Here is a 15,744-nt window from a genome sequence, read left to right as displayed (position 1 = left end):
CTGCAGCACCGGGATGCGCGCCGAGGATGCGCGCGGTGTATCCCCTGTCCTCGGGGGTTCTCACCCCGCCGTGCAGACCGCGGCCTGGAGCTCGGGAGGGCTTGGGAGGTGATGGCAGCGCCCCGACGGCGGGTAGGCCGTGACCTACCCGGGCTGCAGGGGCGCAGAACACACCCAGGGGCTGGGATCCCGGGGGGGGGGGGGGGGGGGGGGGGAAGGGGAGCACCGGGACACTGCCCAGGGGCTGGAACGGGGGGTGGGGTGGGGGGGAGCACCAGGACACTCCCCAGGGGCTGGAACGGGGGTGGGGTGGGGGGGAGCACCAGGACACTCCCCAGGGGCTGGGATGGGGGGGGGACGGGGAGCACCGGGACACTGCCCCAGGGCCTGGGATGGGGGGGTGGGGGGGGACTGCGAGCACCAGGACACTGCCCCAGGGTCTGGGGTGGGGGGGACGGGGAGCACCGGGACACTGCCCCAGGGGCTGGGATGGGGGGACGGGGAGCACCGGGACACTCCCCAGGGGCTGGAACGGGGGGGGGGGGGGTGGGGTGGGGGGGAGCACCAGGACACTCCCCAGGGGCTGGGATGGGGGGGGGGACGGGGAGCACCGGGACACTGCCCCAGGGCCTGGGATGGGGGGGTGGGGGGGGACTGCGAGCACCAGGACACTGCCCCAGGGGCTGGGATGGGGGGGATGGGGAGCACCAGGACACTCCTCAGGGGCTGGGATGGGGGGGTGGGGGGGGACTGCGAGCACCAGGACACTGCCCCAGGGGCTGGGATGGGGGGGGACGGGGAGCACCGGGACACTCCCCAGGGGCTGGGATGGGGGGGGGGGGACGGGGAGCACCAGAAGGTCCGGAGTGCGGGTGACCCCGAGGATGTGACACACGGAATCTGCCCATGGCCCTGCCCTCACTGAGTCCTTGTCCACCTCCTACACTTGTCTGCGGGGGAACAGCAGTAGCCTCGTGTCCAGGCGGTGAATGTAGGAATTTAAGGTCAGAGCAGAAGGGCGCTGCGCTCCCGGGTGGCCGAGGGCACTTCCTAGTCAGTAGTTTCGGGTAGCGGAGGTGTTGTTCCTGTCAGGGCTCCGCTCAGCCTGGCCTTGTCCCTGAAGCTCTCGCCACCTCCTGCGCCACCCATCACCGTCTGCTCGGGCTCCCTCTGCTTGAGCATGTCCCCCTGAGAGGTGTCATCAGGCTCCACGGCCTCTGCTCCCGTCTATCCCACGTCCAACAACAGCCTCTCCGTAAAGTACCGGGACAGGTCACATCCAATGACAAGCAACGGGCCGTGCCCTGTGGTTGGGGCGCCGAGGGCCACGGTGCTCCCACTGGGCCCATCCTCGGGCCTGGACACCCTCTGGGGCGACCGGGAGCAGAGCTGCAAAGGCCTGCCCCGCGGCCTCCTTCCGGACCACTTGGCCAGCCCGCCCCAGGGTCCCCCTCTCCCTGGCCCAGGCGGTGGGTGGGACTGCAGCCCACTTTTCCGGCTGCCCCAACCCGCTGTGCTGTCCCCCGTCCTGTGCCGGACATGCACCACGGAGTCACACTCACCAGGCCTCAGTTAGCTGTGCGTTGCCACCTCTGTCTTGTCAAGCACCTGTTTGCTGGGATCCCAAGTCCTAGGGCGCACCTGTTTGCTGGGATCCCAAGTCCTAGGGCGCACGGAAGGCCACCTGCATAGTGTCTGCAGTGCGGGAAGGGCTCGGTCCAGGTCGCTGAGCGGTCCAGACCTCGAGCCCTACCACAGTGGGCCTGTTTCCTGGGTGAGAGCAGGTGTATTGGGGAGGGGGGGTCGAATGACTATTTAAATCCTGGACATGTAGGGCTGAAAGGAAACACAGGCAGGACAGCTGGGCGCCCTTTCCCGCGGCGAGGTTCAGGGAACAGTAACGGAGGTAACTTATCGAAGGCCTTCTGCGTTCCAGGCATATTCACAGACCTCATTTCTCTCATATCCCAGAATAACCTTGTGACACAGACGCTAGTGTCACCACTTTAGAGCCGACAAAATAAGGGTCGGAGGTCACGCGACACGTTTAAAGTCCCAGCTGGCAGCTAATCGAGGGGGATGCAAAACCAGAGCCTCTAGCTCTTGCGCCCTTGGATTTTCCAGGACACACACTGCTGGTTTTCCTTTAGTCACAAAGCCAGGGTGGGGACCCGAGTCTCCATTCGAGGTGTGATCCCCCTGCCCCAAGTCACCTCATCTCCAACATGAGGCATTGGCAGCCATACAAGGGCATAGGAGGCAACTGGCTCCAGAGCAAACTGCAACCAGAGGCGGCTTGTTTAGCCCATCACGGCGTGCGGCGCGCCACCCGCGGATCCCGTGGAGTCCCGCAAGTCCTCAGCAGCCGGGAAGATGACCACGTAGGTCCTCAAGGGATACGGGATCATAATAAAACCCAGCAGCCATGTGGCAGAGTCCACGGGAAGAGGAAGAGGAGCCAAAGTCCCCCGGCCGCACACGCATCGTCCCCCTTCACCGCAGCAGCAGCGCTTTGGGCCGACCCGGCCCAGGTCCAAGCAAGGCAGGCAGCGGTCACTTCACAAGGCAGGACGCAGGCCCGGCCTCGAACCCTGCTCACACCCAGTGCTGTGTCCCTGGGAGGGTCTCTAAGACCCCCTGCGTCTCAACTCCCAGTCTCTCTTTCTCGTACAATAGAACGTGCCAGGAATGCCTTCCCATGCCTTTTTTATTTTTTTTTAATTTTTATTTATTTATGATAGTCACACACACAGAGAGAGAGAGAGAGAGGCAGAGACACAGGCAGAGGGAGAAGCAGGCTCCATGCACCAGGAGCCCGACGTGGGATTCGATCCCAGGTCTCCAGGATCGCGCCCCGGGCCAAAGGCAGGCGCCAAACCACTGAGTCACCCAGGGATCCCCCCATGCCTTTTTTAAAAGGCAGATGTTCCAAACTGGAAAGACAGGGGCACGGGGAAGCAGGGAGACCCAAAGCCACGAAAGGGGAATCCCTGGGTGGCTCAGCGGTTAGCACCTGCCTTTGGCCCAGGGTGTGATCCTCGAGCCCCGGGATCGAGTCCCACGTCGGGCTCCCAGCATGGTGCCTGCTTCTCCCTCCTCCTGTCTCTCTCTCTCTCTCTCTGTCTCTCATGAATAAATAAAATCTTAAAAAAAAAAAAGCCACAAAAGACATAGTTCACAATCTACCTACTGACAACCCCTGGTAAACTCCCTTACAGTACAGCTATTAAAGCTTCGAAGAAGTAAAGACAAAGACGTCCTTGACATGCTAAGTATCTAAGACTTTGTCACCTTAATAGATTGCATTTCAAGAAAGGCTTAAAAATTTATTTTTTAAAGGTTTAGAGGTTATTCTTTTATTCACAGAGGTTTCATGGAGCATCAGTGCTTGGAAGTGAGCAGGAATGATAACGGCACACGTTTTCCTTGGTGCCACAGCCACGATCCCACTAGATCTTCACCAGGTGTGTTGACGATGGATGTGCCTGGAGCCACATTAATGCAGAAATTCATTTCTTCAGAAGGTAAGCAGAGGTTTCTTTTCTTTTTCTGATTAAATGCCTTATATTTCCATTTAAATTAAAAGTTCAGGTAAGTAGTAAATATGGTTTTATGTTTAAATTTCAGTAGTCTATATTAAACTAAATGGAAATTTTATCACAGGTATAAATCTTGATTATGGACTGTTCTGGATAACCTTCTGTTCACGCCAACCTCTTAAATTCTTCTTCTGAGGCACAGTCAGCATATCCTTCACTCTTTGTCCTTCTCCTTCTCCCCCCATCCCTCCCCTCTGTACTCTCTCAGGGCTCCGGCACCTCAGCTGTCCATCCCACTCCCTCACTCCCATTCCCTCAATTCCTTTGATTTAGTATCAAAACCACAAATTTTTTCTCAGTTGCTCTGGAATAGGTATTTTTTCTTTGACTTACTTTTTGGTCCTTTGCTATTTGTTTTATTGTCATCTTGTGCTCATATTAGGAACAGAGGAATATAAAAACTTTAAATTTCACCAATACTTGGGAGACTTTTCCCTGATGGTTGAGATAACGTTTTCTTGGATCACAATTTTCAATGACTTCAGTTACTGATAACAGACTTGCCTTATAGGTTCCTGGCAACGAGTTAAAAATACTGATTTGTGGGGCACCCGGGTGGCTCAGCAGTTGAGTGTCTGCCTTCGTTCGGCTCAGGGTGTGATCCTGGGGTCCTGGGATCGAGTCCCACATCGGGCTCCCTGCAGGGAGCCTGCTTCTCCCTCTGCCTGTTGTGTCTCTGCCTCTCTCTGTGTGTCTCTCATGAATAAATAAATAAAATCTTTAAAAAAATTGATTTGTGAAGTTAGAAAACACAAATCTTAAAAAGGAACAGGAAAACAAAACAGGCAACTTTCTTAATACGAAACTAAATAGATAAAAATCATGGACAATGTGAAACAAATAATATACAAACTTTTATTCAAAGATATTCAAGAAAGACATGTTTTGGTCATTTTAAAGTGAGATTAATTGAAGATCTCAGAAAAACTGTATTTGATCAACACACATGGCTACGCACAGAAAGTTCTCTCTTCTGTTAATAGCAGCTAAATTTATACACACAGAAAAAATTCTTAAGACCATGCAAATTCAGTTGAATTCCATACATTCATTATATTCATCAAAAACCTGCAGTAATGTTCATGCCAAAGTGTTACGTTAAGAAAAAAATTAAAGATACACACCAAAACATGACCAAGATTAAACTAAAGAAAATAATAAATAAGCATAATTTATATTTTATTTAAAAAAGTTTGGCATCACACATATTCAAGTGTGTTACACCGTGTTCATTCCTCAGAAGTGGCATTTTAAAGTGTTAAGCATTGTTAAATATCAAAAAATACAACTCTGTTTTACAATGTAGTACTGGCATAATTCAAAGTACTGTGCCAATTATAAATAGTATAATCAAGTTTCAAACATCTTTTCAAACATATTTAAAGGAAAGCATATAGACACACATTTATATGCACACAATTTGTTATACTCATGTAATCAAAGATATTTTATAAAAGCAAACAGTTTTATCCCTCAGCTAGTTTGTATACTTACATAGATTTTAATACCTGTTCAAAGATTTTCAGTTCCTGTGCATACAGATTTTTCAGGAGAAGGAATAAAGATAAAATTTAATTTTACAAGAACACACATTACTTTATCTTCCTTCACAAAGTAATCCATAGTCACTCAAGGTTGGTAAGAACTAGTCTTTAAGAAAGCAGCTGTTGTCTAAAGACTACAGAGTAAGTACCGCAGTCCCGGTTTCTTATTAAAATTCAGTCAGCTGCTGCTCATTGCAGAAAAAGCCTACGCAGTGCTTCTACCAAAAATAATCTTCAGTATCTGAGGCCTATTAAGGCAGCCGATCTGATCTTCTGCTGAGACTTAAAGAGCAGCCACAAGTGGAGAAGTGCTAGACTCTGAGTCGCTTCAGAAATACGTGGTGAAGCCTGCTTCTCATGTATAAATATGCCAAAAATGTCCTTCCGGCTCATAATGGTTTATCAATAACTGTGACCCCTGAGCAAAGAAACGAAGAAATACAATAGAAGTCACAGGCAACATCCTGTACCTCTGAGAAAAGAGTACGTTCTCTATTATTGGAACAACAGGGACTGAATGAATCATGGTGTTTCAAGATCTCTTTCTTCAATTTGAATACTACTGTCATTTTAACCTAAATGACACAGAAACCTCTGCTCATTATGGACCAGAACTGCATCAGACTCCTTAAATCCAGAACTCGTCTTTTGCTCGTTATAGTTATAATTAAGGAGCTGTGATTTTAATCAGGAAATATCAAAATCCACCTAATATTCAAAGGGACACGAACCTTTTGTGGGGGATGGGTATTTTCATTATCTTGATTGTGATGATGGGTTCACGGGTATATACAAATGTCAAAAGTAATAAAATCATACACTTTAAATATGCATTATTCATTCTATGTCAGTTCTATCTCAATAAAGCCATCAAAAAAATTTCACCTGATTTTGAGCCATGTTATTCTGGAAGCCTACTATTTATAGTTCTTCCACTAGGTGTTGTTTTGCATGATACATAAACAACAGTGATGGTTAATTAATCTTAAACTCTTTTCTCTCCACTCCTGGGCCAATATTAGAAGGAACATTAGAATTTAAAGCAACAGAATAATCATTGGAATAATACGCAACATACAATCTTAAAGACTCATCATTACATTTATTAAAGCCTATTACCTTTTATTTCTCTTGAATGGACCAAAAATGGTATTTTATTTCTCTTGAATGGACCAAAAATGGTATTTTATAATCCACCCAGTGCTATGCTTAAGTAAAACAATTACTCCACAGTCTCACTATGTACTATCATATGGCACCTGCGAGGGCAGATCCTGAAGTAGTCATATTTCTTGGACATCTGAGTAATGAAAGCCTTGCCACACAGTAAACTCCACTCGACTATATACAGATTTTAGCCACATTAAATTTTATAATATGATTCTGCACTGGAAAGGTTTGGAATTTTTTAATCAAATGACTGTAGAATAATAAAACAATACCAGTGCTTTATTTTAGAATATACACGTCCAGTATTATTTTGAGAATAAGAAACATACTTTGCAAAAATTCTTCTTAGAACATTCTTAATATAAAAATCATGGTACTTTTTTTCATCATCTACTAGAAGATTGTAAGAAAGTTAGACATTTACCTGCGTAACTTCTCCCTGTGCTCATACAAGATGACACAACCGTCCATTTATCAGTCGTTGGATTATAATATTCTACTGATGCCAAGTTACAGGAACCATCATCTCCGCCAACTACATATAACAGACCATTAACTGCACAAACTCCTTTAAAAAAAAAATAAGGCAGAGAGAAAACAATTATTTAAAAAATTGGGGTAGGGATCCCTGGGTGGCGCAGCGGTTTGGCGCCTGCCTTTGGCCCAGGGCGCGATCCTGGAGACCCGGGATCGAATCCCACGTCGGGCTCCCGGTGCATGGAGCCTGCTTCTCCTTCTGCCTATGTCTCTGCCTCTCTCTCTCTCTCTGTGTGTGACTATCATAAATAAATAAAAATTAAAAAAAAAATAAAAATAAAAATAAAAAATTGGGGTAAATATAAATATCCCTATATGTACATGGTGAGGTGATCCAGAGACACTTACTTCCTTGAAAAGAGGCAAGAAGAGAAGACGGTGAACATGAAAACAATTCCCTTTATGTTTGAGAGTCTAATACCACTTCTGAGCTCCCGCTCGTTCCATTTATGCAGGAGTTTTATATGGGCATTGTTTCAATTAACCTTCAGAATAACCTTACTTTATAGGTCAGAAACTATTTTAATTTTTATTTTGTCAAAAAGAAAAAAAATTAAAGGTCAAAAGGTTTAACTATCCCAAAGTAGCTTCTTATGGAATCCTAAAGAAAAAATATATATTGGTAAAAGGTAAAAAACAATTCTGAATTCTGAAAGGATACTGAACGGTTAGGTATTTTATCTCTTGTAAAAGGAGAGAAAAGCATTATTTATTCATTATTACTAGAATAACTCACTTTTTTTGCAAAAATTCAAAACATCTAGGAAAGTATTTATAAAAAAAGATCACTTCTAATTCTATACTACTTAGAAAAATGACTATCAAAATTCTCATCTCTACTCTTGCTGACTCTTATCTATGCATAAATACTCAGATACTTCTTTTTTAACCTTAAGGTTGCTCATACTACATATACTACTTTATTACCCACTCCCAAACAATATACCTTGGACATTTCCTGAAGTTAATAAATACAGATCTACGTAATGATTAATGGCTGCTAGTAATTCCATCTATAATACCATAATTTGCCTTTTGCTGATATTAAGTCATTTTCATTTTTTTTCTTATCAATGATGTTGCAATGAACAAGAATCTCACACATATTTTTTGCAGACTTATGCAACTATTTTTTAAACATAAATTTTTACAAAGAAATTTGAGTCAAACAATAAACACCTTGTAAAAGCTCTTTATTTTAATGTGTACTTTAAAAGCATATCTATATATTTTTTTAATGATTTAAACAAGGTTCAGAGCTAACTGGTACCAGAGAGCATCAAAACATCTAGAAGGATACTGCCCACATACGGGTCTCAGTAGTTTTGTAAATGGTCTTGCTAACATAACTAATAGATGCTTGTAGATTTTTAACATAACAAAGTAATGAGTCCAAATCTCAATCCAACATTTAAAAGTGCACTAGCAATAGTATCTTCTGTGCTAATGCAATGGATCTTCTCTATACTCAAACTCAACTGTGTTACTATTCTAGTCTCTTGACAAGAAGCAAACATACCATTTTAATGTAGTTCAACTGCTTAAAAAGCAATAGCAAGATGACAGTTCTACAAATTACCACCTTATTCTTTCAGCTAGAAGAAAAGAGCTCATTTTGATTTGAAAACAATAAAACATAGGTAGAGGAAAAAATTCAGACTATTCCAATCTTTAGGAAAATAATGAAAGCTCAAAATGCAAATAAATTTCATAACCCAGCAAGGCACATGAACATATTACTGTGGCTTATCTAACCTAATATATACGGGGGTCAAGCACTTATTCTATTTATGGCCCAGATTTGTGGGTTTTATCATGAGACTATCTATAGCCAAGAGATTTTTTTTTTTTACCTCACCAAATACAATTGATTGGATGAGGGGAAAGGTCCTTGCAGTCCTACATACTTAGTCTCCCTTCATAATCACATTAACTTAATTAGAAATATTTTTTAAAATAAAGAGAAATTACGAAGAGCATTTTGAGAGGGATGGAGAGTGCATCGTACAACATCATACAGTAGTATACAGTGAGTTTGAGAATCATGAGGAACTTATTTTGGACTATGGGAATAATGGCATTTTATTTTATTTTTTATTTTATTTTTTATTTTATTTTATGGATTTTATTTATTTGAGAAAGAGAGGCAGTGAGTGAGAGAGAGCATGAGCAGGGGTAGGGGGACTGGAGATTGAGGGCCAGAGGGAGAGGGAGAAGCAGACCCCGCACTGAGCAGGGAGCCCCATGCAGAGCTCAATCCCAGGACCCTGGGATCATAACCTGAGCTGAAGGCAGACACTTACTTAACTGACTGAGCCACCCATGTGCCCAAGATAGTGGCATTTTAAAGATGACTAGCATTTCCTGAAAAGACTATTTAGCTATCCTGAATGTACTTTCTGTTTTTATTTCTCTTCCATGGATCTTCTTTTTAAGCAGTTAGTTCCCTAATCTTGAAAACCTCAGCTTTCTTAAAATTGCTTTCAACAGCACCTGGGTGACTCAGCCGAATAAGCATCTAACTCCTGGTTTTGGCGCAGGTCATGATCTCAGGGTCCTAGAATTGAGCCCCATGTCGGGCTCTGCACTCAGCGGAGAGTCTCCTTGAGGGTTTCTCTCTCTCTCTCTCTCTCTCTCTCTCTGCCCCTCCCACTGCTCGTGTTCTCTCTCTAAAATAAAGAAGTCTTTTTAAAAAATTACTTGTTGATGTTGCTATTTTAGCTTCTCCAATTTTAGAAATCATGAACTATATTAAATTAGGGTAAGCTTCAAGCTTCAGATTCAGATAAACAACTAGCTTTTAACCTGGCATAAATATTTACTCAACTAGACTAAATTTCCTGAGAATTGGACCTGTAGTACATGGTACATGATATGCACTCACAAATATTTGTGGTAAGAATGAATGAAGTTAAACATCAAATATAGAGGGCTCTTCCTCTAATTTAGTCTCTGTATTATCACAAAAAGTAGCCATTATGCCAGGCGTTCACTATATAGGATTACTACATAAATTTCAGCCTTTAAAGAGCTAATCTATTAGAAAGTCCAAATCAGTAAAAAAAGAATGAACATATACAGCAATACCAGTAAAACTCAGAATACAAATCAGTATAAATTTCATAATCGTAAGATAGACAGATACCTGCATTTCTTCTGCACATGTTCATATCTGCAACCTGTCTCCATGTGTTGGTGGTGGGATCATACACTTCAACGCTTTTTCGTACTAAAGGACCATCATGACCCCCAACAGCATACAATAAATTGTTTAACACACCAACACCTATAAAACACAGAAAAAAAACAAACTATAGTAAAAGCGACAAGGAATTTATGACACACTAGGGTTTATTTGAATGACTTGTAAAAGGAAGTCAATATTAAGGCTTACAATCTAAGAAATGGAAATGAATAGAATTGGCAAATGAGATTCTCAATAAGAACTATTATTCTGAAAAAGGTATGTCCAATAAAATAAAAATACTATGAGGTTGAAACCCAGAAAGGGAAAGTCCTTTAACATAATCCTTTTGAAAACAACTTTCATGGTAAAAGCAAACCAGTATGAAAGCACAAAACTGGTAAGGAATGGACACGAAGAGACTTGATTATTAAGTTCAATAAGGACTAAGCACAAAAATTAAAAGGAATGCCAAACAATATAAATAATTAAGTGATACAAGTGGCCTTTTATATTGCACTTAGGCATTTTACAAAGTGATATTTAAATATATCCACCACTACCTGCATAATTCAAAAAACACTTAACAGTCTCATTAAAATCAGTGTATATATAATATGTTTTCTGGTAATATGAAGAGAAGCCAATGAGTCATTTCACTTGTTTAATTCTTTTCCATCATTTTCGTGCTTCAATTGCTTAAATGAGTTTCCCACATACCGGCTCCACTCCGTCTGGTGCTCATTTCTGCTATATAGGTCCACTCGTTTGTTGTAGCATTATAGCATTCCACTGTGCTAAGACATTGACGCGAAGCTCCATCATACCCCCCTACAGCATAGAGCAAACCTAAACATGGAATCACAAAGGCAAGTTCATAAGAAGCCATCTTTTTACATCATATTTTCATCCACAGCAGCAGTTTCCCTTTTGTTACTGATTTTTATAAACTATGAAGATCTTGCCTAACGGTGATCGGAGGAGCTATCAGACCATATTATGAAGGTCTGCAGGGTGTGTATGAAATTTAACATTTTCATCAATAAATCTGAATGATAAAATAGGAAGTACACTCATTGCATCCTTGGATAACACTATTTGGTAAGTGAACAACATCGTGGGAAACAGAATTGAGTATGTTGGTAATCTTAGTAAGTCGGGGAAAAACAGTTAAATCAAGACCTAGTAGTACCAGTATATCGTGGAAATATTATTTGGCGATAAAAAGAAATGAGGTAGCAGTGAATGCTCTAACACAGGTGAACCCTGAAAACATTATTTTAAATTAGAGAAGTCAGTCACAAAAGATCACATACCATATGATTTCATTAATATGAAATGTCCAAAAATGGGAAATTTATATAGAGACAGAAAGTAGAGTAGTGGCTACTGAGGTCTGGGGAGGATGGAGGGGACAGCCAAGGAGAGTAGGGCTGCTTCTTGTTCTAAAATGAATTGTGGGGTGGCGCAGCGGTTTGGCGCCTGCCTTTGGCCCAGGGCGCAATCCTGGAGACCCGGGATCGAGTCCCACGTCGGGCTCCCGGTGCATGGAGCCTGCTTCTCCCTCTGCCTGTGTCTCTGCCTCTCTCTCTCTCTCTCTCTCTCTCTCTCTCTGTGTGACTATCATAAATAAATAAAAACTAAAAAAAATCTAATTTAAAAAAATAAATAATAAAATAAAATAAAATAAAATGAATTGTGGTGATGGGTGCACACTGAATTGTACACTTTAAATGGGTGAATTGCACGGCATGTAAATTATATCGCCGTAAAGCTGTTTAAAAAGAAGTTAGTCAAAGAATTATACCCATAGTGGGGAGGGAATGAGAACCCACAAATCTGCCAAAGAAATTAAAAAAAAAAAAAAAACCCACACCTTTAAAAAACAATTGTTAATGCCTTTCTTAAGCTCCGTTGGTGGACAAAGCATCTATAAATAAGTAACCCATGGATGGTAACCCATCCTCTGAAATGTGAAACAGCTTCTCCAGAAGTAAAATTCTGCACGTGTCATTTGATTTGTTCCCTAAACAATGGTATTAAGATCAGTTAACAGTTTTATATGGGTCATGAAGACAGAGAGAGAGAGAGAAAAGAAAGGGGTGAAGAAGAGGACAGAGGGAGAGGAGGAGGACGGGAGCGGGGGGGAAACGAGGGCTTCACATACATTAGTTTATACAGACCAGCTAATTTTTAAGAAATAAATAAAATCTACAATGACTATTCCTTTCCTTTTTTAGATGATCATTTCCTTGCCCATTTGGGAAACTGATATTCAGAGGATTGGAAGGATCACTCCTACCAATCAAGAGGCTACACGTGCCTGGAAATGTTCACCTGAAACAAGTGTCAGCACCCACCTCCAACAACGCCGACACCCACGCTGCTCCTCCTCGTGTTCATTGGAGCCACGTGAAACCACTCATTAGACTTTATATTATATGCTTCCACGGATGATAAACCTGTAATAAAGCACAGTGCTCTTCATTTCCTCCTCCCAAAGAATGTGAGGTAAGTGTTCTTTTCTGTGTAGAATCAGGGAGAAACACTTCAGGTCTGTTAAATGGGGCTAAAGTAAAAGAGGAAAATGATGGAATGTAAATATATCAATTACATGACAAACAGGATTAGCCTCTTTGCCGCAGGGCTCCCACCCAGCTGGCACTTGCTTTTTAAAAGCGGTAAGAGGAGTGACAGTGACGTGACGCATAAAGAAGCAAAGTTACATACTTGTATTCTCAACACTAGTCAACAGAAGTTTTGATGGAGTTTTTAAACTTATCCTTACAATACCTGTTAAAACACTCAAATGTCTCCTGAATTTTTTTAAAGATTTTATTTATTTATTTGAGAGAGAGAGAGAGAGAGGCAGAGACACAGGGAGAGGGAGAAGCAGGCTCCACGCAGGGAGCCCGACGCAGGACTCGATCTCAGGACTCCAGGATCAGGCCCCGGGTCGAAGGCAGCCGCTCAACCGCTGAGCCACCCAGGGATCCTCTGTCTCCTGAATTTTGTCACAGTTTGTTCCCCAAACGGGACTCTACGTTAATTCTAATGTAAGACAGAAAAGACCAGAAGGAAGTCACCTGTACTGCCATCAAAGCCTCCCACGGCGTATAACAACCCGTTCAATACGGCGGCCCCCAGAGTGCTTCTGCGGTCTCGCATGTTCGCGACGCTGGTCCACTGATCTTTCACAGGGTCATAGGAATCCACGGTGCGGACTCTCAAGGAGCCGTTAAAGCCACCGACAGCAAAAACCAGCCCGGCCATGTAGACCATCCCTGCAAAAGACAGCCAGCAGTTAAGGACGAACATGCAACCTAGAGGCTGTGCTCCGGGGAGGCCACGCTCGTGGGAACGGGAGCTGCGCTTAGAAGAGCACTGACGGAGTGAAGCCCGCGCCGCAGGAAAGCCTAACCCCGCGCGTGCTCCTTTCTAAGATGATTAAATCGTTCACCGGTGCGGCCTGCGGTATTCTGTTGACTCTTGGCTCTTTCAGAGACTTCTTGACAGAACTGAGTGTTGAGGCAATATGCACCAACTCCTTAAGCCTGTACACAGCTCCCGTGGCTTTCGGTTTTGGATCTTCTGCTCCTTATGTGTACACTTAATTTGCGTGATATCCTCCTGGTGTATCATGTTAGTGGGCTGCATCAGGGGGCGTGATTCTTCTTACTACAACCTATGAACTGGGAATGGTTTTTACGACTTTTAATGGTTGGAAAACAACCAAAGGAAAAAGAAGATTTTGGGACACATAGAAAACTACCAAAATTCAAATTTCTGCATCCACAAATAACGGAACACAGCCCCACCCGATCGTGGATGTAGTGCCAGTGACTGCTTTCGCACTATGGTGGCACCTGAGTTGGGACGGAGAGCGGACAACCCACAAAGCCTAAAATACTTACTCTCTGGTCCTTGAAGAAGTTTGCAGACCCTGAGCTAGTGAAGAGGTTAGGCAATCCCTGGATGGAGAAGCAAACCGCGAGCCTCTGGGTTTTAATCACCTTTTCACTTTTCCAAGCTTTCTCCTGCGGTTGCCCTGATCTGAGAAGCCCCTCTGATCATCCGCCCTGCTTTCAAGTTTCGAGTCCCAATGAAAGTTCTACATTCCTCGCACCACCTTAGCCTGGAGGGACTGCCTGTAGCTCCCGAAGCCCCGAGAGCAAATAATAGCTAGACAGTATATTTGGGGTCAGTAATTCATACGCAGTCTGCATCATTATCATCACTTTAAAGTGTTCAAAGTTTCATCGTTCTTAAATTCTGTAGTGCTTATGTCACTGCTCGGCTTGGGGGCAGGTGCTGTGCCTCAGAGTCCTCTGAATCCAGCTGGGAGATCAGGAATCACCAGTCCTAACTGCTGACCAGCTCGATGTTTCATATGATGTCATCAGACGAAGCATGTACCACGACCGCTCACTGTCTCGCCCCCTGGTGCTTTACACCCCAGCTCCCAAAATATGTACGGATGTGCAGTCCTTCGTGTGACATGAAGACTGCCCGTGTTGGCAGCTTTCTATCACAGAAAGGAAAGACTTTCCAGTCCCTGGTTCAATGAGGAAATGAATACTCAAGCTACTTCTCGGTAGATCTCAAGTGTCGGAGGAAAGCTGTGGGCAACAGACAATTCAAGTAGGCAGAGAATTAATGAATGGTGAAGAGTAACCCCTGGCCTTCCTGAGTGCCCTGGATGGAGGAAATGTGGTAGATCTCCAGGGAAGGCCTGGGTGGCCAGTGAGCAGTGGACACCGCAGGCGGTATGCTTCAGCAGGAAAATGTCCTATATCCCGAATCACAAGGAACAGTGGGGAATGTTCCCTGTGGAAATTTGGGCCACTGCAATGTTCATTTTCTTTTCTCTACAACAAAACAAAAATCTATCATATCTTAGAGATATGTAGCGTGCTAGGGTAGTTCAGGCGACAAGGAAGAAAACAAAAAATGACTCAAGCTATGAGTCCAAACACTCTGGGTAGAGAGGGGGTGGACTAAAAGAGCCGATACTCCCCAAAGTTACCTGGAAGCACCCAGAAGTTTGAATGATTTTGCCAGAATTCCATAGTTAAAGGGCATCAACTCTAATCTGAAGTGGGTGGGGAGGCATACTGTGCTTTCATGAGGGCACAATGAAGGTCAAGCTTACCCATAAATGGTACACTTCAGAATGGACCCAGTCTAATTACTTATGGTGCAATGAAAAGGAAACTGGATCAGGAATCAGATATGAAGTAAACTAATTATAAATATCATGGAAGGCTCCAACAGTAACAATAAAGATAAAATACCTAAGAATAAACCTGCCAAGAGACATACAGGACCGTATCAAGAAAATGTTAAAAATCTACTGAAGAAAGAACCAAGTCCTATCACCAGTCATGTAACTAGTCCCATCACATCTTATTTTTTTTTAATTTATTTATTTATTTATTTATTTATTTATTTATTTATTTATTTATTTTTTCCATCACATCTTAAATCATAAAGCACGGTAATTATAATGATAATTGCTCTGTGTTGATGCCTAAATAGAATATTTAGAATAAAATCAAGTAGATGTAGAAATTTAGTGTATGATAAAGGCACATTTCAAATGAATGGAAACAGCTGGATTAGCCCATACAGTCTTCAGACAACTGGCTACCATTGAAAAAACAAATTCCACATCTTACTTCTTACATCAAAATAAAGTCTAGATGTGTTT

The 15,744-nt window shown here is 43.3% G+C and overlaps 1 protein-coding gene and 1 long non-coding RNA gene across 8 annotated transcripts in view; one reads left to right on the top strand and one right to left on the bottom strand.

Annotated features, from left to right (window-relative positions):
- Window positions 1-847: 847 nt before the first annotated feature.
- Window positions 848-15,744, top strand: part of LOC144282662 (uncharacterized) — a 46,052-nt gene continuing 31,155 nt past the window's right edge. For 6 of the 7 annotated variants that reach the window (XR_013351165.1, XR_013351160.1, XR_013351162.1 and 3 more), the window contains exons 1-3: window positions 848-2,381; window positions 3,367-3,524; window positions 12,275-12,545. This is a non-coding gene — a long non-coding RNA (uncharacterized LOC144282662). Of the gene's footprint in view, window positions 2,382-3,366; window positions 3,525-4,110; window positions 6,026-12,274; window positions 12,546-15,744 lie in introns of those variants that run through there. The other variant, XR_013351163.1, reaches the window with a different exon arrangement.
- Window positions 4,432-15,744, bottom strand: part of KLHL2 (kelch like family member 2) — a 97,717-nt gene continuing 86,404 nt past the window's right edge. The window contains exons 10-15 of the mRNA XM_077846566.1: window positions 13,121-13,318; window positions 12,395-12,496; window positions 10,755-10,883; window positions 9,996-10,136; window positions 6,738-6,881; window positions 4,432-5,561 (exon numbers count right to left, since the gene is read on the bottom strand). Of these exons, the coding sequence (XP_077702692.1) occupies window positions 5,533-5,561; window positions 6,738-6,881; window positions 9,996-10,136; window positions 10,755-10,883; window positions 12,395-12,496; window positions 13,121-13,318 (743 nt within the window). The 3' untranslated portion in view covers window positions 4,432-5,532. The remainder of the gene's footprint in view (window positions 5,562-6,737; window positions 6,882-9,995; window positions 10,137-10,754; window positions 10,884-12,394; window positions 12,497-13,120; window positions 13,319-15,744) is intronic.

The sequence above is a fragment of the Canis aureus genome, chromosome 13, assembly GCF_053574225.1.
Source record: "Canis aureus isolate CA01 chromosome 13, VMU_Caureus_v.1.0, whole genome shotgun sequence".
Lineage (NCBI taxonomy): Eukaryota > Metazoa > Chordata > Mammalia > Carnivora > Canidae > Canis > Canis aureus.
The sequence above is the reverse complement of the archived record's forward strand: the minus strand, read 5'-3'. Positions and strand labels throughout refer to the sequence as shown.